The sequence below is a fragment of the Microcebus murinus genome, chromosome 3, assembly GCF_040939455.1.
Source record: "Microcebus murinus isolate Inina chromosome 3, M.murinus_Inina_mat1.0, whole genome shotgun sequence".
In the NCBI taxonomy this organism is placed as follows: Eukaryota; Metazoa; Chordata; class Mammalia; order Primates; family Cheirogaleidae; genus Microcebus; species Microcebus murinus.
Window position 1 is genome coordinate 75595289 of NC_134106.1, and position 23365 is coordinate 75618653.

General features: G+C 46.1%; 2 protein-coding genes across 5 annotated transcripts in view; both read left to right on the plus strand.

Moving 5' to 3' along the window:
- The window catches only part of MAL (mal, T cell differentiation protein (MAL blood group)), a 279087-nt gene that overhangs the window by 92186 nt on the left and 163536 nt on the right, over positions 1–23365 (plus strand). The window lies entirely within an intron of this gene.
- MTLN (mitoregulin) lies at positions 18067–19104 on the plus strand. 4 transcript variants are annotated; one of them, XM_076000484.1, is made up of 2 exons: positions 18067–18435; positions 19008–19104. In XM_076000484.1, exon 1 carries the CDS (start codon positions 18123–18125, stop codon positions 18291–18293), a length of 171 nt encoding a protein of 56 aa, XP_075856599.1. In that variant the 5' UTR covers positions 18067–18122; the 3' UTR covers positions 18294–18435; positions 19008–19104. The 4 variants fall into 4 exon arrangements, with proteins under 4 accessions (XP_075856599.1, XP_075856600.1, XP_075856598.1 ...); XM_076000485.1 differs by having other exon boundaries at positions 19011–19104; XM_076000483.1 differs by having other exon boundaries at positions 18067–18405.

Sequence of the window (23365 nt, forward strand, 5' to 3'; positions counted from 1 at the left end):
ACAAAATCAGCTGTAACCCCAGTCTCAGGGGCAGGCGGAAGTGGAATGCTGGGCAATGTGTCTCTTTGTGCAGTCAGGAGAGTCAAGCAGGGGGTGACAGCTCTGAGGAGGAGAAGGATGTGGACAGCTCTGGGGGCCATGAGAAGAAAGAATACGGTGCAGGGGCAAGCGTGCTCTCTTTGTGTCTCATCCCTCAGATCTACTCTGCAATCAGCAACCAGAGTTACTTATCTAAAAACCTCCAATGGCTTGCCCTGTCCTGACGAGGGACAGCACTCATGTCATCTCCACGGTCCTGATTGGCCCCCTGAGGTGGAAGGTGCCAGCAGGCGTCACCTCCCAGTCTGTGGTGCCCAGAAACCAAGGGGGCCAATGACCCTGAGAAAGAAGATGACTCTGCCAGAAACCAGTCCACATTGCCAACAAAGATTCAGTCCTCAAGGGGGGCTGTAAACCAGAGACAGCTGAGGATCCCCAGTTATCTTAAACCCAGTTGGGGTTCCTCCCTGTGCCTGCTGCCCCCAGGCAATGCCGGGCCCTCCTTGATGAGGAGAGCTCCCGGAGGAGTGTTGCCTCTTCTTCCCAGGGAGGGATTCTGAAACCAAGTGAGAGGCGAGACATTATGACATGCCAGGGGAGCCCAGAAGATGTAGAAATCGGTGAAGGCTCTGCTGGTAGGGGCAGGGCATGAGGGGAGAGAGGACTCGAGGGGCTGTGACATCTGTGCCAGCCTTGCATGGTGGCCTCGGGGAATACTCTGTTCTAGCCACAGCTGGGCTTGAGGTGTTTGTTGGCGTTCATTTGGAAAACCAAATTTGGCTTAACATTTGCTTGACTTTCGGTCCCTTCTTTCTTCCCTTTGCTCTCCCTCCATGGAATAGGGTGGGATAGCCGTGGTTTGGGCGCATGGCCATAGTGCCTGGGTTAACAGGTGACTTCAGGGGCTCTGCCCATAGGGCACACCTGGCTGGGGGCTTCTCCTAAACCAGGGGTCAGCACAGTTTCTGTAAAAGACCAGGTAGTAAATATTTTTGGCTTTGTGGGTCACATATCCTTCTTTGTTGTTGCTATTGTTTGGATAACAATCATTTAAAAATATTAAACAGTTCATTCGTAAGGTAAGGTGATGCCAAATGGCTGGATTTGGCCCATGAGCCACAGTGCCCAATCTCTGTAAGCCTCGACCAGCAACGCATGAGTGGAGAGGGGCACCATGATACGGAAGGACTTGGAGGGCCTTCTCCTTAGAGTGAACCTCTTTGGAGAAGAAAGCTGGTCATCAGATTCCTCTAATATAAACTCTAATTCCATCAAGCTGAAAAAAAAAATGAAGTAGGAGCTGTTAAAAGGTAAACTTTGGCATGTTAAAATTTTAATGTATTTATTTGAGCAGACAAGGGCTCATGAGTCCAGTAGCTCCAAACCAGGGAGCTTTGGCACTTCTCCACCGGAGCACAGGGGGACAGCGTGTGCTAGCAAGGGCAGGGCAGAGGGAAGGTTTGATTTGCTAACGTGGAGCAGGAAGTGGAAAGTCCCTAGTTAGAGGTCAGCTGGTGGTTTCTGATTTTAGTTAAGAGCATTTACGCCGGGTTGGGTTCAGTTTGCTTTTATAGGAACCCAGGGCACTGAGGCACCTCAGTTTACTGGCCTCCCAGGTAATTATTTTAACAGTACCTAAAAAGGTTTAAGAATTTTTTTCCTGTCCTCACCTTCCTATCATTTGTTATTAGCATTCCCCATATTTCAGTTCAGGATATTCAAGTTTATATGGACTAAAATTTGCCTCAGATAGATGTTTTGGTCTGTTAAGGGCTGTTAACAGCAAAACCCACACTGGTTTATTAGGGGTAAAACAGGGACAGAGGCACTGGGCCAGAGACGTTGGTACTGAGTAGGGAGCTCGGTCCACTGAGATGAGGGTGGCCCGTGGGAGGTGCAGTGGGGTCTGGAAGGATGGAGGGGGAGTCCATGGGGTGTCCAGGAATAAGAGAAAGGCCCAACAGACCTATGACAGGGTTGAGGGCAGAGCTGGGCTTCCCTCAATTTTGGGGAGGGGCAGTTTCTGCCCATGGCTCCCTCCTGCTCACGGACATCGCCACAACAAGATTGTCTGATCCAGAGACCCTCTCAGGGAAGAGCTGCCTTTCTAAGTGGGTTCCCACCCAGGCTTTGTTGTTTTGCTTTTTCTAAGCAGGTCATTAGAAAATGTTTGGTATGGATCCATAGAACACTCAAATTGTTCTACGTACTATGAGGAATTAATTCCTAAGTGCAAGATGCAGTCTGAAGAGGAGGCACTTGTATCTATGTGATTCTGACAGTGGGTAGGGGATGGTGCACTAGCCAGGGGCTGGGGGAATCCCAATTTAACTGTGTCCACCTTGACCTGTCTGTGGGAGCCACTGCTCTCTCCCTGGCTCTTGTCTTCTCATCCAAAATGTGAGATTGTTGAATGGTGTGATCTTTCTGATTCCTCTAATTTAAAAAGTCTAGAATCATTCTAACTTCCCATTGCTGCTGTTCTTTCGGACAGAGTGATGCTCTTTTGCCTGGGCTAGAGTGCAGTGGTGTCATCATACATAGCTCACTGCAACCTCAAACTTCTGGGCTCAAGTGATCCTTCTGCCTCAGCCTCCTGAGTAGCTGGGACTACAGGTGCCCACCACCATGCCTGACTAATTTTTAAAGTGTTTTTTGTACAGACAGGTTCTTATTATGTTACCCAGGCTGGTCTCAGAGCTGCTGGCCCCAAGTGATTCTCCCATCTCAGCCTCCCTGAGTGCTAGGGTTACAGCCATGAGCCACTATGCCGAGGAACATGCTGCGTTTTACCTTCTTCTAAGTGAATGGTTCCAAAGTGGGTTACCTATGAACATTTACAATTTGATCTTCTGTGTTTCTGATATATTCAGGAGTCTCTGTGTGTAAATATGTAATATATGGTTAGAACAAATTTCTTTTGAATGTGTCCATGACCATTAAGAATCTTAGCTAATGTAGGATACACAGATGGTTATCTATTCCATCATCTTTATTTTATAGGATGGGGCCAAAGATATTTTAAAATTGAATTAAACCATTAATTCTTCTTCATAGTACTTCAAGTATTGTTTAAAAGGCCATAGCAAAGCTATATAAGAGAAAAGTACAGAAATACTTTCTGTGACTGAAATTTGTGAAGACTATAAGAATGGAATTCATTTTACAATTAAAGTAAAAAAAAATTTCAGTTTATAAAGGAAGAAAGGCAAGTTTTGCCTAGTTGTAAACCCTATATCCATTGCCTGTACTCTTATCCATACCTCCTAAATGCTCAGACCCTATCGTATTCAGAAAGGGAGTTGTTATGTGTTTGCTATCTAAAGCTTTAGGTAGCTCTTGGAATGTGAACATAAGACACTTGGTGTGGGGGTTCACTGGTAAAAATTTATTTGCTATTGAATCACGCTGGTTCAGCTCACCATATCTTTCCTCAGTGCAGCTCAGCACTCTGCATAAATGCTACCCCAGAATACTTATATCATTATTTGTATGTTTATCATAGAAAGTGGAAAGATGGAAGAATGCAAATAGGGCTTATTTTGTTACTGGGTGGAGTAGATAATTTTCTGTATGGTATGGTTTAGTGATACGGAAATCACCCCTCCCGTAGAATGTACATTCCTGACATTTCAAAATAATGCACTGATTCTTTGTATAACTAGTGCAAATGATGGCAAATACTTTCTTCATACAGGTTTTTTAAAAAAGAAGGACTATGTAGCTGAACAACCTGGCAATACTGACAATTTTGCTAGGACTCCTTTTATAAAGAAATAAAAAAAAATTTTTTTTCCCCAGAGATAGATTCACGTTTTTCTTAAAATGCAGAAGGTATTGAATATTTTATTTTATTTTTCTTTGATTTAATTTAAGATTTTTATTCTCTAAGAAATCCATCTGAAAGAAAAAAATCTTTGTTGGCATTCCAGCCTTGTCTTGGCCACAGACGTGGGCTTAGTTCCATGTTCACCTGGGTTCCTCATCACTCACTTCATTGCCCAGATGTGGCCTTTCTCTTTGGTCTTGGGGCCATGTCAGCGTGAGGCCTCCCGAGTGAGACCCAGCTCACCAGGTTCCATTCTTCATGTTCTCCTCCCCATCTCATGATCTGATGTCCAACTGAGTTGGACCACCCTCTGTCTCTCATTCTTCAACGTTAAGAATAAAAACTAATTCCCCTTTCACATTCTCCCTAGTGCTCACTTCTCATCCTCTTTGTTTTTCTTGTTCACTTTCTCTTGTGTTGAAATTCTACTCTTATATATTTCTTTTCATGAATTTTGCCTCTGGGAGGCCAGACTATTATAAACTAGTGATGGAATTAAGTTACTTTTATTTTGCCTTAGGACAGGTGAGTACATTATCATGTGGTATGTGTTTATATGAATGATCATGTAACTTAACTAAAATTTTCTACCCAGAATTTGATTATATTTTGATGAAGTATTATCATCACGGCATAGGCTCCACAGATAGTGTGGAACAGCTTCGATTGCACGAAGGGTGTCTTTGGTTTAAGTGTCCAGGATCAGGAGGCTCAAATGGATAAAATGTAGGACAAAAGTCCACGACAGACTTCCAAATTGCTCTCAGATCTCTGTGCAGAAGGTCAGAGTGCCTCCTGCCATCTTCTGGTAGTCCTTGTCAAATTCTTCATTTTGGGTGACAGTAAAATAGTTCTTTCAGTCCCCGAGCATCCCTGAAACAAGGAAAAATCTCAGTGATTGCTGCGAGAGTACAGGGAGAAGTAAGCACGTACTCTTAGGACCCTAACAAGAATGGGGAGAAACAGGAAGTTTGCCTCTCAAGAATTGTACGGTGGTGTTGCTGGCAAGGATGAATAACAGAGCATGAAACATTTCTGGGAAATCTAAGCAGACCATGGGGACCAGAGAGTCAGATTTGGCATCTTAGGATGTAAGTCTCATCTACCTTTCCTCATCAAAGGGGAGATGGAGTGGCCCATGATGCGGGTGGGCAAAGTGGTATAGTTGGCCACTGGGTTTTGCTTCATAACATCAAAGGAGGTGTGATAGATGCATCCTGAATCTTCTGCCACAAAAAAGAAAGGGGAGCACCTGCATGTCCATTTCGGGTTTTGGTAGAACACATTACGTTCCACACCTGGTGATGGAACATGGCCAGCTATGAGTGTGTCCTGGGGCAGGAAAATGCTCTGCAGCAGAACCATGCTGTGGTGCACACTGCTCTGTCACTTTCTGTAAAACCTACAGACCCCGTGGTGTTGGGACTGTTACTAGTGGTCACAGATGCAGAGGAAGAATCACAACCCAGGCTCTGGCACATCCATGCCACCTGCACTGGGGATTTTCCCCCTTGGAATAGTTCCTGGCGTGCTGCTGTGCTTGGTAGTAGGACCACCTGGCCACAGACATCTGGAATGGGGCACTCTGGGCTGGGTCTGCCCCACTCACCAAGTCTCAGTGAATGGGCCCCACAGCATCCCTTCCTACCTTTGAAGTGGCACATTCAAGTTCAACAAATAAAGGTCTAATACTGTAAATGGTAAAATCTTTTCCCTTGGCAAGCACTTCAAACAGCAGACTCAACAGTGGCAGTTAATGTATCATTCAAAAGACACTCTGGTAATCAGTTAAATTATCCTACTTGACTATGCAGCCTGTTAATCCAAACCTTGTAGCTGGTATACCATTATCAAGTCCACTAAAATGTTCCATTGAAACAATTCACCCAGGGGAAAAATATGAAGTTTTGAGCTGCAGACACACTGGCTCTTTAAAGGGGATTTTAAAGTTTATATCACTGTCTCCTCCTTGGCAGCGCTAGTCTCCCCAATGTCCAGAGTTCCCTCCTGCCAAAATACAGGATTATCCACCAGCTCTGTGTGTCTAGGGTTTTCTCATATTCAAGGCTCCAGTGTACATGATCTGGCTAATTTTAGCAGAACGGCATCTTAGGGATGAGGACAGAAATCTGAGGGAGGTTCTAATTTGCAGTCACAACAGTGGCCCAAGTGTACAACTTCAGACTGCCAAAATGGCTCTTCAAAATGTCTTAGAGCTATTGAGTCATACCCAACCTCTTATTTTACAAACAAGAAAACTGAGATCCAGAGAAATGTAGATTCTTCTGTTCATCCTACTTATCTTTGAAGATTAAGTTCAGCCATCCACTGAGAACCTCTCTCTCTGACCACTCCCCACAGTCATCAATTCCAAATGTTTACTGAGTGTCTGTTATGTGTCAGCCAGCCCCTGTTCTAGGTACTTTGGGATTCACCAGTATAAAATGGCAACACAAATCCCTGCCTTGGAGCAGCTTACGTTCTAGCATGAGGAACAGGCAATGAACAATAAGTGTAACTAATAAGTACATCATACTACATGTGGAAGGCAGCAAGTTCTGGAGGATAATAGAATAGGATCCCAGGAACCAGGAAAGTCTGAGAGTGGGGGCTGATTGGATTTGTAATTTTTAAATAGTCAGGTAGGCCCCATTGAGAAGGTGACAGTTGACAAAAACTTAAAGGAGATGAGGAAGTTAGCCATGAGGTATCTGGGAGAGGAGTTTGCCAGGCAGGGGACCACACGTGCAAATGCCCTAAGGCAGCACCATGCCTGGTGAGCCCCAGAGACAGTGAGTAACCCCTGAGAGGTGACCAGCGGAAAGAACTGTCACACAGAGCACTTGGAACCACTGTGGGGGATTTGGCTACTGCAGAGCTTGAGCAGAAAAGTGTGTTGAAGGCAAATAAAATATAGAGACAAATCTCTGAAGTTAAAACATTTTATTTGGGAAGAAGAATTGCAATTCAGGACATACACACAGACTGGGTGGCCTTGGGTATGTCTTAAGAACAAAGAACAAAGTTGGTTAGAGGCTTTATTAAAAGAAGAGAAATGGGCCAGGTGCAGTGAGTGGCTCATGCTTGTAATCCTAGCACTTTGAGAGGCCAAGAGGGGAGGATCATTTGAGCTCAGGAGTTCAACACTAGGCTAAGCAAGAGCAAGACCCCATCTCTACTAAAAAAAATAGAAAGAAATTAGCTGGACAATGAAAAATATATAGAAAAAATTAGCCAGGCACGGTGGCACATGCCCGTAGTCCCAGCTTTTCAGGAGGCTGAGGCAGGAGGATCTCTTGAGCCCAGGAGTTTGAGGTTGCTATGAGCTAGGCTGATAACATGGCACTCTAGCCTGGGAAACAGAGCGAGACTCTGTCTCAAAAAAAAAACAAAAAAACATATTGCTCCTTGAGACAAAGTTCATAAGCACCGGCAAGTTTTCAGGGAGCTGGCAAGTTTTGATAGGTAAAGTGATGGCAGTGGGTAAAGTTTTTCTTAGACTTTCAGGAGATTGTTTCAGCATCTTCAGATAAAAACGGTTTCAGGTTGAAGCAGGCAGTTTCAGTGGCCAGGCTTGCAGAGAATTACATTTTGGAGCAAGGTTTTGTGTCCTGAGTGCTTTCCCCCTCTGCCCTCTGGACTCTGTTTTAGTTGAGTATAATGAGAATGACCCAATTTGTATGATCAGCTTTCACAAGTAACATGATCCGACTTCTGATTTCCAAGGCCCACTCTGGCTGCTGTGCTGAGAAGAGAATGTGGCCGACAGATATAGAAGCACTGATACCCGATCAGGCTATTGTGTAACTCAGATGAGAGGCGCTAGCAACTTGGACCCAGTGGTAGCAGTAGAGTGGTGAGAAGTGGTTTCATACTGGCTATATTTTAAAAATAGAACAAATAGGATTGGCTGAGAGGCTGGATGAATTTTAAGAGAAAGAATGTTTCTGAGGGGTTTTTTTCCCCTCTTTTTAAAAGCCTAAGCTACATATTTACATACATATTCCAATTCATCACATTGCATCATAGTTCTTTCTTTTCCCGTCTCTTTTACTTTGCACTAGGTTGTCTGAGGGTGTATGTTGGTTTGTATTCATCTTTAAATTACCAATGCCTACTGTAGCATTCAATAAATATTTGTTGAATAAATAAAAATTAAGTGTGGCAGATGTAAATTCACGTTGACCTCAACACTGTCTTTATCATCTCCCTGCTAAGACACCTTTTGCCACAAGTATGAGAGTCTATTCATTAATCTCTGCAGAGGCTAGGTCAGGCCTGCCCCTAGTCTAAGAGTTCAGGATCCACTTGTTGACCTTCCTTCAGGCTGTATTAGTTTTCTATTACTGTGTGTGCTATTACTAAATATATATTTGGTCTTCATCTCTGTTTCCTGGTATACAGCTCCTAAAATCTTCTCCAGGGTAAAAAGAGTGCCTTTTGTATGCTAATGAGATGACTGGTGGCTGGGGGCCCCTAGATACCTTCAGGATAGGGCTGGTCACAGGAGAGACCAAGACATGATTAGGGTTAGGAATTTCAGCCCTGCTGGCCAACTTCCAGGGAGGAGAAAGGGGCTGAAGGTTAAGCCGATCATCAGTGGCCAATGATTTAATCAATCTTGCCTGTGTAATGAAGCTTCCTTTAAAACCCAAAAAGACTAAGTTTGGATGCATTTCTGGATAGGTGAACACATGGAGGTTCCTGGAGGGTCGGGGTCCCAAACCAGACAGAGAAGTTCCATGCCCCTTCCCACAAGCCTTACCCTATCCATCTCTTCCATCTGGCTCTTCATCTGTATTTTTTGTAATATCCTTTACAATAAATGGGTAAAAGTAAGTGAAGTGTTTCCCTGAGTTCTGTGAGCCTCTCTAGAAAATTAACTGATCCCAAGGACGGGGTCGTGGGAATCCCTGATTTATAGCAAGTTCATCAGAAATTGCAGCCTACTACTTGTGTAAGATCCTGGGCTCTAAGGACAATAGACACCTTCCAGCTTCTGTTTACTGCTTGTTTGCTAACCGCAAGGCATTATGAGTATATTATGGGATGCAGAGAAAAAAGACAAGGAGAATAGAAACCTGAGTCTCTCAGCTAGGACCCGGAACAGGTTAGGGCCTATCAGGGGCAGGTTGAAGTGAAAATCACTGTGGGGGTGGATGCATGACTAGTGTGTAAACAACTAAGTTATAAAAGGGGACTAACACACAAAGGAGGGTTCTTGCCTGCGAGAGTGGCCACTGCGGTGGTGCTCTGGGGCTTGGACCCTGGCTAGCCAGAAAATAAACTTCCTCTTGTGTGATTGCATCTTCAATGTCTCTGCTTTTCTGTCCGGTGGGGCTGTGGAAGGTCGGTCCCTAACATTTGGGGGCTCGTCCGGGATTTGCCTTCCCCACAGACTACTGGATAGAATTCAGGGCTGAGGGAGGAGTGTAAAAATCCACCCTGGACTAGTGGGTGTGGTGTTGGGCAAGGGACGTGGAATCCCCTTGCAGGACCCCGGATCATGACGCCGGCACAGGACCTAGGCGGACGCACTGGTGGGTCGCCGGTCGGAGCCAGGCGGAGACGTCCTCTGGCCCCGTTGGGACTCCGGAGCTGACCTTGTAGCCAAGGGCTCGGTCAGGAGGAGACCAGGGAGTAGGTCCAGACCAGGTTAGGTTGTCTGTTTACATCACTGTCCACTTGTCTGTTGTCTGCTTTGTTTGTCGCCGGCTTTCTGTGTGTGTGTGTGAGTGAGTGTGACATCTCTCATTGGCTTGTTGGAGTCTCTGGGTTCTGTGGTTTCAGCCCCAGAACCCATCAGGGTTGCATGGGTTTTCGGGCTGGGGCCATGGAATCAGGGGACCCACGAAAAGATCCGCAGGGGCGACTAGAACCTCCAGGTGAGTATTCTCCTGCATGGGCTGGCAGCGCACAGTGTATCTCCTGCCGCCTGTGCCAGGAGTGGCTAGTGCGGGAGGGGCACGGCCATTACCTCCGTAGGGAGTGTGAAAGGCTAGGGATTCAGATCCTTGTCCCCAGTGCCCCAACTGCAGAATATCGGTTTGCACATCTGCCTATTATCAACTAGCCATGGGACAGGTTCTAACAACGCCGTTGTCCATCCTGGTGAGCCATTTTAAGGATGTCAGGGCAAGGGCACACAACCTGTCCCTAGAGGTCAAGAAGGGAAAGTTTGTTACCCTTCGTGAGGCTGAGTGGCCCACGTTTAGAGTGGGGTGGGCCAGGGAGGGCTCGTTTGATGCCTCCTTGATCGGAAAGGTAAAAGGGGTGGTGTTTGGCCACCACGGCCACCCTGATCAGATCCCCTATATTGTGGTCTGGCAAGACTTGGTTCTAGACCTGCCACCCTGGCTGAAGGCCCTCCTACCTGCCCCGAGGGGAAAGGGGGGAGTTCTGGCAGTTAAAGAGGTCAGAAAGGAGAGGGCACGCAGTCCATGGACCATTGGGACGCCAGTGTTGCCGGCCTCCAATCTCCGAGAATTTGAGAGACCTAATTAATCTTTTAGACTCTGTTCTTTTTACTCATCAGCCCACCTGAGATGATTGCCAGCAGTTGCTTAAGGTGCTCTTCACAACGGAGGGAAAAAAAAGAATTCAGCGGGAGGCACAGAAGCTGCTTCCGGGGGAGAACAGCAGACATACTACAAACCTGCGAACCACCAACCGAACTTTTCCCCTTGAACGGCCGCTTTGGGACTACAATGAGGCTGAAGGTAGGGAGCGTCTCTGGGTCTACCGCCAGACTCTGATGGCCGGTCTCCGTATGGCGGCGCAAAAGCTGACCAATTTGGCCAAGGTAGGAGATGTTCGTCAGGGCCCAGAGAGCCCGGCAGCATACTTAGAGAGGCCTTCCAGCAGTACACCCCCATAGATCCCACAATGGAGGAGAATAAGCCGCTGTTATGATGGCGTTTGCCAATCAGGCGGCCCCCGACATTAGGCGCAAGGTGCAGAGAATAGATAGATTAGGCAAGAAGACTCTGCAGGACCTGTTAAAAGTGGCAGAGAAGGTCTATAACAATAGAGAGACACCAGAAGAGAGGTTAGAGAAGATCAGGATAGAAGATAAAAAAATTCCAAGCTGGGGAAGCATGGAAAGCAAATAGAGAGATGGCTAAAATCCTGCTAGCCGCCACAAGAGGGGGACAGATAGGGTCAGAGGATAGGGAAAGGCCCCGGCGGAAAAGGCTAGGAAAGATCAATGTGCCAATTGCAAGGAGCATGGGCATTGGGCCTGAGAGTGCCCCAAAAGGAAAGGGGGGCGAAGACTTGGAGGTCCTAAAAAAAGTCATGGTTGCAGGACAGGTGACAGACGAATAGAAAAGACGGGGTTCGGTCCCCCTCCCCGAACCTAGGGTAACTTTGCAAGTGGAGAGGGGAACCCAGTCAGCTTCCTCATAGATACAGGAGCAGAACATTTGGTACTAACAGAAGACATAGGAAAATTGTCCAATAAGACCAGTTGGGTGCAGGGGGCAACAGGAGCCAAACTATATCGGTGGACCACACGGCAGAGATTAGATTTGGGTTCAGGACAAGTGAGTCACGCCTTTATGGTCATCCCTGAGTGCTCCACACCACTACTGGGAAGAGACATTCTTACCAAGCTTAAGGCTCAAATTCATTTTGAAGAAGAGGGAGTAATAATAACTGATAAAGGCAATCTCATCAACAGCCCCGGGGTCACTCAGATCCTGACCCTGACACAGGCAGATGAATATAGACTGTACTAGCCCACAAAAAAAAAGCAGAGAGAAAGGCATGGAGCAATGGCTCTGTAAATTTCCCATGGCGTGGGCCGAGACAGGGGGCACAGGATGGGCAAAGCACCGGCCGCCTCTTTACGTTGAGTTAAAACCTGGAGCCGAGCCAGCCTGAGTCAGACAGTACCCCATGTCCCAGGAAGGCAGAGTGGGAATTACGCCCCACATTCAGAGACTCCTGGACAGTGGGATTCTCCAGAAATGCCAGTCAGCCTGGAACACCCCCCTGTTGCTGGTGAAGAAACCGGGGGGGGAGGGGGTAAGGACTATAGGCCTGTGCAAGACCTCAGGGAAGTCAATGCAAGGGCCCTGGATATCCACCCTACAGTCCCTAACCCCTATACTATATTGAGCTCTCTCTCTCCCACGCTGTCTTGGTATACCATCCTAGACCTAAAGGATGCCTTCTTTAGCCTGGCGGTGGCGACGTGCAGCCAGGAGATTTTCGCCTTTGAGTGGCAGGACAACAGAGAGGAATTCCTGGGCAGCTGACGTAGAGGAGACTGCCCCAGGGGTTTAAAAACTCGCCTACCCTGTTCAAGGAGGCCCTCCATGATGACCTTGGGTTTTCGGAAAAGGCTCCACCTCTGTATGAAGGGTGTAGGGTGGGGCGAGCATGGGAGTGGACTGTGCAAATGGAAGATGCTTTTCAGGCCCTGAGGGCAGCCATGCTGGAAGCCCCGGCCCTAGCACTCCCTGATCCTACAAAAAAGTTTCACCTGTTCATAGATGAGAAGAGGGGAATAGCCAAGGGGGTACTCACACAGGCCCTGGGACCCTGGAAGAGACCGGTGGTGTACTTGTCAAAAAAAAAAAAAAAAAAACTAGATCCGGTGGCGGTGGGGTGGCCAGCGTGCTTGTGAATCATCGCAGCCACAGCCCTGTTGGTCAAAGACGCTGATAAGCTCACCCTAGGGCAGCGGCTGCAGATCACCACCCCGCACGCCATAGAGGGGGTTCTGAAGCAGCCACCGGGACGGTGGATCACAAATGCGAGGCTGACTCATTACCAAGGACTTTTGCTGGACGCACCCCGCATCGAGTTCCAGACCCCTGCCGCCTTGAATCCGGCTACGCTTCTGCCAACCCCCGATGCAGCCGCACCTGAACATGATTGCCTCGAGATCCTAGCCGAGACCCAGATGACCCGTAGAGACTTGAAGGATCGCCCCCTTCCAGGTAGCGACCTGACCTGGTTCACGGACGGAAGCAGTTTCATCCGGGACAGACGCAGGTACGCAGGGGTGGCCATAGTAGATGACCAAGGTAAACTTGTCTGGGCAGCACGCCTTCTGCAAGGGACATCTGCTCAGAAGGCAGAACTAATAGCACTGACGGAGGCTCTTAGCCGGGCCCGAGAAAAAAGGCTGATGGTGTACACTGACAGCCGCTATGCCTTTGGGATTGTGCACATACATGGGGCCCTCTACAGGGAAAGGGGCTTCATCATGGCAGACGGAAAAAAAATTAAGCACAAACCTGAAATACTCCACTTACTGGAGGCTGTTTTGTGGCCAAAGGCAATGGCGGTAGTCCATACCCCGGGACACCAGAGCAGGGATTCAGTGGAAGCACGGGGCAATCGGAGAGCAGATGCTGAAGCTAAGAAGGCTGCAGAAGGCACTCCGCAGCCAAACATCCTGCACCTTAGCCTGCCACCCCCCGGGAATGGGACAGTTGCCTCCTCTGCCGGACTATTCCAGTGTAGATGAGGTATGGGCCTCAGAGCAGCTACGTGTAAGCGAAAGTGAAGATGGCTGGTTGCAGGACAAAGGGCATCGCCTAATAGTGCCAAAACTCTTAGGACACCACCTGTTAGAACACCTGCATCAGACCACACATCTAGGGAAGAAAAAGATGCTGCAACTGCTGGACACTGCTCAACTAAGGTTCAAGTCACAAGGACGGGTTCCAGATGACATCGTCAAAAGTTGCCGAGCCTGTCAGGTCATGCAGCCGGGGAGGACCAGAGGGACCCATGCAGGTACAAGGGAAAGGGGGAGGCAGCCAGGACTATTTTGGGAAGTGGATTTCACAGAGGTCAAGCCTAAAAAATACGGGTACCAATATTTACTGGTCATGGTAGATACGTTTTCCAGATGGGTAAAAGCCTTCCCTACGAAAGGAGAAACAGCTTTGACAGTAGCTAAGAAAATAAAAAAAATAGTCCCCAGGTATGGACTGCCGGAAGGGATAAGATCAAATAATAGACCTGCGTTTATCTGTCAGGTTAGTCAAGGGCTGGCCCAGGCTACGGGGATAGATTAAAATTACATTGTGGGGGGGAGGGGGAAAATGGGCATTTATTGAAACCTTAAAATCTGTACCCCCATAATATGCCAAAATAAAAAAAAAATTACAATGTGCATATAACCCCCAGAGCTCTGGGCAGGTAGAGCTAATGAATAGAACAATAAAGGAGACTTTGACTAAATTGGTCCTGGAGACTGGCGGAGACTGGGTGACCCTCCTTCCCTTCGCCCTGTTCCGAGCCCGGAACACCCCTTATCACTTGGGTTTAACCCCTTTTAGAAATTATGTACGGCACACCCCCTCCTGTAGTTCCTAAGATGAGCCCTGAGGCTCTTCCGGGTCATCCCCAAAAAAGTGTTACAAGCAGTGCAGGCTCTGCAACGTGTCCACAGTCAAGTATGGCCGGGCCTCCGTGCTATCTACCGGCCTGAGGAGGAGGGTGCCAGACACCCGTTTCACCCACACCAGCCGGGGGACTGGGTGTGGGTGAAACGGCATAACAGCAGAACCCTCGAGCCAAGGTGGAAGGGCCCCTATCAAATTATTCTTGTTACCCCCACTGCTCTTAAGGTTGATAAAATAAGTAGCGACCTGGATACACCACTCCCACGTGAAACCTGCTAATAGAAAAGACCCTTTCAAGTTGTTCTTGTTACCCCCACTGCTCTTAAAGTTGACAGGGTAGCAACCTGGATCCACCACTCCCACGTGAGACCAGCTGGTAAGGACGAGCAGAAGCGACAGCAAGACGAGTAAAGGACGACAGCAGACCTCACAAATCCACTAAAGACCAGGCTGACCCGTGTGACATCTGCAGAGTAAACAAGACTATTGACTCAGATTCTGGTAGAACTGCCGATTGCCCTTCTAGGACTCGGACTAGGACTAGTTACCCCAAAGATTTGGACTAAGCTGCAAAAATGGGGTTTAATATTGTTCTATGTTTCATATGCAAGTGCATTATAGATATCCTGCTCTTAGACCAAAAGTTTTGCAGTTATAATTAATAATGAGAACCCACATCTGCCATATAAACTTACATAGAAAATAACTTAAAAACCTATGAGGTATATAATAGCACCTCAAAGGCAGAGCCACTAAACACCTGGTGGCCAAATTTATATTTCAACGTAGAAAAAGTCAGTCTCCTAGGAAAGCCGGCACAGACAGTACGATATCCTCGAGAGGCCCTGCTATCTACCTTGTTGGGACCTATAACAGTGCTCGTGCTCATCCTCACCTTTGGGCCATGTATTCTGAACAGGTTAGTCACTTTCATAAAAAAACAAATAAATACTGTGCAGTTACTGGTACTGCAGCAGCAGTACCAAACAGTGAGTCTTAAAGAAAACAGTTTAAAAATAGAAAAAATATAAGACCCTGGATACAAGCAAGAATGCTCGTAAGAACCAAGAGAAAGGGGGGAATGTAAGATCCTGGGCTATAAGGACAATAGACACCTTCCAGCTTCTGTTTACTGCTTGTTTGCTAACCGCAAGGCATTATGAGTATATTATGGGATGCAGAGAAAAAAGACAAAGAGAGCAGAAACCTGAGTCTTTCAGCTAGGACCTGGAACAGGTTAGGGCCTATCAGGGGCAGGCTGAAGTGAAAATCACTGTGGGGATGGATGCATGACCAGTGTGTAAACAACTAAGTTATAAAAGGGGACTAACACACAAAGGAGGGTCCTTGCCTGCGAGAGTGGCCACTGCGGTGGTGCTCTGGGGCTTGGACCCTGGCTAGCCAGAAAATAAACCTCCTCTTGTGTGATTGCATCTTCAATGTCTCTGCTTTTCTGTCCGGTGGGGCTGTGGAAGGTCGGTCCCTAACACTTGTGATGAGCATCAGAAGTAGGAGGCAGTCTTGTAGGACTGAGCCCTCAACCTATGGAATCTGATATAGTCAGGTAGATAAGTGTCAGTATTGAATTGAATGAGAGAACACCCAGCTGGTGTCCTCTGAAGAATTGGTTGGTGTGTAGGAACCCTCTACATGCGCGCGCACACATACACACACACACACACACACACACACACACACACACACACACACACAGACATCTAGTGTCAGAGTATTGAGCATATTGTGTGGTGACCAGAGGTGGTCTATATTGAGAGAATGGGGAAAACACTTTGGTTTTTCCCATATATTACACTGTGTAACACATTATCACAAACTTACCCACTTAAAACAACATACTTTTGTTAACCTCATACTTTCCATGGGTTAGGAGTTCAGGCACAATTAAGCTGGGTCCTCTGTTAGGATCTCATAAGGCTGCAATCAAGTTGCCAGTCTGTGCTCTCATCTGGAGGCTCACATGGGGAAGCGACTGCTTCCAAGCTCATTCATGTCTGGCACAGGTCATTTCCTTATGGTTGTAGGACCGAGGGCTCCAGTTTTTTGCTGGCTGTTGGCTGGAGGCATCCTGCCATTCCTAGAGGCCTTCCTGCAGTTCTTTCCTCTGTGAGCTTCTCCAACACATCCACTTCAGCAAGCCACAAGGAGAGTCTTCAGTCTGCTAAGAACTTGTACATATAACTTAATCACAGGAGTGACAACCATTACCTTTGCTTTATTCTCTTAGTTAGAAGCAAGTCAAGGTCCTGCCCACACCCAATGGGAGGGCATTACCCAAAGGCCTGAACACCAGGAGGTAGAAATCACTCAGGAAGGGAGGGTGAGTCATGATGACTTTTATCATTAGAAACATGTATGTTTGTTTCCTAGCCCAACAATTCTGACTTTGTGTTAATTCTGGCATAGCATGGCCTCTAGACGTGTGCTGTCCAATATGGTAGCTTCTAGTCCCCTATGTGGCGAGTGTGACTGAAGAATCAGACTTTTAATTATTAAAAAAGTTAAATGAATTTAAATTTAATTTAAAAATCGACACCCAACTCAGTTATTGGAAAAATGTGTGTTTGCAACAAATGGGGTACATGAATCTAATGTTTCAACTGTAAATTTTACGAAATCTCGACACTGTTAAGTATCTCCATTGAAAATTCAGTGTTCAAATTGATGTTAGTTGTAAAATATACACCAGATTTCAAGGACTTAATATTGAAAGAAATAAAATACGTCAATAATTTTAAAACTGATTACATGTTGAAATGAAAACATCCTGAACATATTGGGATAAATAAAATATATTATTATAAACAATTACATGTTTCTTATTTATATTTTTACATAGATGGCTTACCAGAAAATTCCAATTTCCACAAACAGCTTGCATTCTATTGCTGAGAGAAAATATTATCAATGGAAAAGGACTCTGTAAAATAATTTTAAAAGGTTTACTCTGAGTCAAATGTGTGTGCCCATGGCCCAAAGAGCCACACCCAAGAGGCCTTGAGCAAGTTGTCCCACTATGGTTGGGTTACAGTTTGGTTTTATACATTTTGAGGAGACAGGAATTACACATAAAATCATAAATCAATACATAGAAGGCGTACATTGGTTTAGCCAGAAAACATAGGACATCTGGAAGGGGGTGGGGGCTTTCAGGTTATAGATGGGTTTAAAGATTCTTTGATTTGTAATTGGTTAAAGAAATGAAGGTTTTGAAATGCTTTAAGTTAAGGATATCTGTTCATCACAGGCAAGCCACCAGACATTTACTCAAACTCAAATGATCTGTTAAGTACATTGACGACCTCCAGGTGTGGTTTACGCTTTGCCTTGCATGGCCTTCGGCCTGGTAATGATTTTGTATCTTATTATTAATAAAGAATAATTCCAAAAGAGGGCGTAAGTAGGCAGGTCTGACTTCCCGTCTCCTCAAGCCAGCAGTTTTAAGGTTTTCCTGGGGCCCCCTTGGCCAAGAGGGGGTCCATTCAGGCTGGGGGAGCTTAAAATTTTACCTTAGTTCACAGTACAAACAGGTGTTGAGTTTACAGCTGAGTAAGACACGCCCCAATGTCAGCTAAAAATGTAAGGCAGTATCTGATTAGTGTCAAACAATAAATGTTGCAGGAGCTCAGAGGTAGGGAAGATGGGACCATCCAAAGGCTGGGAAAGTCTTCAGGAGAAGGCTACAGGGACACCACATTAAGTTTGGAGACCACACACGCGCCCCAGGTGGCACCGGGCGTGCCCTGCCGCCTTTGCGTCCTCTGCGCCCTACGACCCCGCCCCACGCCCCGCCCCGCGCCCCGCGAACACTCTGCGCCGTTTGACCCCGCCGCCGCGCCGTAGGCCGTGCTGCTCGCCGGGTGGCCACAATGGCGGATGTCACCGAGAGGACACTGCAGCTGTCGGTGCTACTAGCCTTCGCCTCCGGCGTGCTAGTGGGATGGCAGGCGAACCGGCTGCGGAGGCGGTATCTGGATTGGAGGAAGCGGAGACTACAGGACAAGCTGTCAGCGACGCAGAAGAAGCTGGATCTGGCTTGAGACGCAGCCCCCGCCGACCTCCGCGTGGCCACCTTGCCATCCCTGCACCGGAGCTCCAGGATGAGCGCCACACACTCCCCGCCTGCTGTGGGGGGCTATTCCCTAACTGCCGGTGAGCAGTACATACAGTGGCTCTCCAAGGGTAGGCTTTGGGATCTAGCGTATATCTTGGGGGCAGCCTTTGGATAGCTTGCAGGAGGTGACTTGTTCCCACAGAAACCAGAACAAGGAGAAAGTTTTTTTCCCCCTACTAGCTTGCTCCTTGGTATCACAGGTGTTTAATGGGAATGCCTCACCGCGTGCAATGTCTTTGCGCCCTGAAAACATTAAACTGCACACTGAAAAATACTGGAAAGAACGGGCCAGGGAGGTGTTCCTGCCACATTCCCCCCCCCTCACCCTCCGCTTATTATTCTTTTTGGTAATATCCTCGGTAGCACCATAGAACATCTTTGCGTTGACAGTTTGTAAACTGCAATCTGAATTCTCCAGTCTGTTGCTGGCAGCCTGATAAGTGCAAAGAGCAGTGGTCTGGAAGTTGGGGGCCCTGCATCTAGTCCTAGCTTTTTCGTCAGAGCTGTGCACCGTAAATTTTCAAGGCCTCAGTTTTCTTGTGTGTAACATCAGGATCTTATAGTTGGTGGTTTATCATCACAATATAATTTGAAGTTAAAGGTTATGTATTCTAATTTTTTTCCTCTTTTCTGTTACCAGCAGCTTGCTGAAGATGGATATGGAGCACAAGAAAGAAATAATTTCTTCTTGCACTTTATGAATCAATTTTATTTTTAAAATAAAAAACTTCAAAATATCTTTGGACCTTTTTTTTCCAAAAGGGAAAGGAGTATTTTGCCTGCCATGCAGTTTACTGCATGAAGAGATCCAGATTCTCACAACTGATACATTAGTGTTTTTGAGCAGAGGACCCTATGCCAGTTCCTTGGTACAGCCACAGGGAGAGTTGTCTGAGGGACTATCATGGGTCATTTTACTGGACCTGTTAGAAAGCAAGGGGCTGTGTAAACATAACAGAGTTAAGGGCGATGTATGTGAAACCTTTGCTCTTCCAAGAGTGGCACCATTCTCCAAGTCAGAGTTTAAGTTTTTACTGGCAAAAATTTTCTTTATGTGTCATTACGGGATGCATATGTGAAGTTGAAACCCTCCTGAATACAGCGTAGTGATAAATCTCAACTATATCTAAAAATCAAGAGTGAGTGAAACAAGTCCCTGGTTATTTTTGATTTGCAAGAGATATTTTCTAGAACACTGCCCTTGCCCATTCCTATTAAGATTAATTTCCTGTCTCAGCTGAATATGGTGGCTCACACCTGTAATCCCAGCACTTTGGGAGGCAGAGGCAGGAGGATTACTTGAGACCAGAAGTTCAAGACCAACCTGGTCAACATAGTGAAACCCTGTCTTTACAAAGAAAATATCAGCTGTGTGTAGTGGTATGCACTTATAGTCCTAGCTACTCAGGAGGCTGAGGTGGGAGGATCAGTTGAGTCCAAGAGTTTGAGCATGCAGCGAGCTATGATCGTGCTGCTGCACTCCAGCCTGGGTGACACATTAAGACCCTATCTCCAAAAAGAAAAAATTTTAAAGTAAAAGTAAAAATTGAATTGTTTATGATTAGATACGTTGAGTTTCAGTTCTACAGTAAGGTCACCCACTGAATATATCCACTAGGGAGTTGAAACCATGAAGCTGGAATTGAAGAAAAGGTTCAAGTAGGCTAGGAGGATCTTAGAGGGGGTCTGCTTGGATGTGCTAGTTAAGCCAGGAGATGACTGGTGTAGTCACAGGAGAGGTCAGAGAAGAGAACCAAGGGCTGAAAAGTTTGAGAAACTTGAGAAAGGCAGCAATAGTAAACATTTGGAAACTTGGTAAACTTTGTATTAGAGAAGCAAGGGAAGGAGAATTTCAAGAGAGGAACCGGCATCATCAAATACTCTGAAGGTAAAATATGAGGATTCAGAAAAAGCTGTAGATATCAATGGCTCTGGAGGATGCTGAGGGCAGATGGTAGCAAGTTAATGGGCAAAATACTTAGGAAGAAAGTGATGAAAAAAAAAAAAAAAAAAAAGAAAGTGATGATGGAACACCTTTAATTGGCAAATGATGGCATCAACTAAAAGCTCCCCACTCCTTTTTCCTGGGAACATGTAACCGTAATACTTCCAACTTTGTTTTCCTTCTGTGAATGCCGTAATTAAGGACTTAAATGTGGATTCTTAGAGCTCCATGCTGTTTGCCTATTCACCAGGCCTCACTGAGGCTCAAAGAGTTGAGGCTCTTTGAGACAAGGTAGGTTTCTTGAGGCATGTGTTGCTCCCACGGTGTTAGAATGTGCCTGGTTAAGCATGGTTATGTCTGCCCACATGGGGCAGAAAAGGAAGGCAGGGAAGGGAAGAAGTGGGCCAAGACAGGTAAATGCTGTGATAAGATAGCAGTGACAGATTGGGGTAGGGACACATATTTCAACAAGTCAACAGTGTGTCATTTCCAGGGTATATGACTGGCATTGTGATTCCTGGCTCCCATCTTTGCATTTCCAATGCTGGCTAACAGAGAAAAAGTGTATACTATCTCCATCTGAGATAGTATTTTCGAGGGAAAAACCCAACTACATTTAAGTAGGGCAAAAGTAAAAGAGCAAAGAGAACAGAGGTACTATCAAGGGGAAATGCCCACCCCAGAGCTGGGGAGCACAGGCACAGCATAAAGAGGCAGTAGGCAGAAGAGGAGATTAGGAATAGCAGAGAGTGGCTGAAGATCCCAAAAGGATATGGAAGGTCCTAGAGAGAGATGCAGAATTCAACCCAGGCCAGAAAGGAGTCAGCCTTGGAAGGGGCCTTGTGCCTTCTCTCCTGATAAAGGAAAGCTAAAGAAATAGAGCTTCATAAACAGTGGTTTTCAACCTTAGCTGAACACCACACTTGCTCCATTCCATATTGCTTCAGCCATATCCAGACCTTGTCATGAGTTCCAACAGGCTTGGAACTCATCATCATATTATACTTGGCATCTTTAGTCTCAGGAGGTAAACCCACCTCTGTAGGATAGCTTACATCCTCCACATCTCCAATAGAACTGCACTCTCTGGAGATCACTGGTTGTCTCACCTTCTCAATCTACCTCATTAGCATCCTGGGCTCCCTGGTCATATGAGAGTCCATCCCAGCTTGTGCATTTACCCTCACCATTGCTTTTGCTCTCCTTTTGGGCCACCAAACTTACCAAAGACAGACACTTCACCTTTCTCACTTGGCCCATTACAAATGGGTTCTATTGGGACTGCATTCTTTTGGTTTCTCAGTAACTAAGAGTTCCTTGAACCCAGTTTATGTTTCTAATTCTATTAGATGGCTCTCAACCACAAGGGAAGATAAAGGCAATGAGGTGGGAAATTCCTCATCTCTCAATAGCTCTGTTTAGAGTATTGGTTTTCAATAGAACTGCATGCTATAATCATCTAGGAGCTTTAACAATACTAATCCCTGCATGGCACTCCCCAGAAATTTTGATCCATGTATTTTGGGATGTGGCCTGGGCACTAGGGTTTTTAAAACTCCCCAGGTGATTGTGGTGCTCAGCTCACAATTTATTTGGCAGGGCATTCTGTCACCAAGTAACATTTCTGTGGTAGTATTTGGTATAATTGCGTGTTTCTGGTCTGTACCATAGTTTGTAAGGTTTTTGAGAGCAGTGTTAAACATCTTGTACCACAGATCTAAGCAGTGCCTTGCACCAACGTGCTCATAAATATTTGTCATTTGTATTTGAGGTGGATTGTTTTAAGACCCTGAAACTGCAAACTTTCTCTATTCTCTTTGCTGTAATCTTTTAGTTCGTTCTGAATCACCTTGTTCCACTAGTTCTTTGTACATTACGAGTCTGTTCTATAAAACAGTTGTATATGTGGAGTGACCCCCAAATGTTGAAGTAGCCCAGAAACCAAAGAAGGAGGCAGACAAATCCAGTTTGTCAGTATGGGATGATTTATTAGAGGGACTTAAAGACAGAAGCAGTCTTGAGCAGTGGCAAAACAGGTAGATCCTCACACCTCAACCCTCCACACCCAGGACTTATATCTGTGGGGAAAAAGTATACGTGCTCTGGAGGGAGTGTATAGGTGGCTGAGAAATTGCTGCTGACATCACAGTGCACCAGCATCAATGTTTGTTTTGGGGGAAAGCTGAAACTTACAGTGAATGGTTCCTATGGTTATATGGTTTCCTATGTAAAGAGTAATGCATCAACTAGACATTTTAGAGGCGTTATCAGACTCAGGGGTAATAAGGTGGATTAGCATTTAAAGTCACTCTTGTCCCCGCAGAGTCTCTTGAAACCCTTAAATTCTGTTGCAGTGAGGAAGCAATACAAAATATCTAATACTCAGTTTAACACACCGATGGAAAGAAATCCTGATGAATTTTATGAAATAGCTTGTTCTCAGGAGAAACATTGGCCATGATTTGCTTCAGGTTTTTTTGGCTACTTCACTGTATATCTTTATTTTTTTAGGTTACATCAATTTCTATAATGGCATCAAGGGATAAGTACAGAGAACCAATGACTTAGTGTTAAGGTGACTGTCCTGAGCATTTAAAGAAGTCAATAGAAATAGAAATTAATGAAAAAGGAGGTAGATGAGATCAGACCTTATGTTGCAGCAGGGCAAGCAAAACGAAGGGCAAAGAAGAGCTTGGCTATGGTCTGCATCCTATTTTATAGTGTCCAGATAGGGACCTTCCTTGTGGTTCAGAGTCACATGACCTGAGCCTTAACTACGCATGTGGGTTCTAGGTCACTTTCTGGACTTTATGGTACCCATGTGGCTTGGCCTGTGGGCTAGAGAGTCTTCTGCATTGTTTTGCAGCTGGCGTGCCAAGTTCTGATTGGCAGATTTGTAGGGTATTCCCTCCTCCCCCAGCTATGGAGAATCAGGGTTGGGCAGGACCAAGATGGGGACAATAGCACCCACTTTCATCCCTAGGAGACCTGGGATACCTCACTACCTAATAAAAGTAAAGACCTGAGGTACAACAAAACAGACAATACCAATG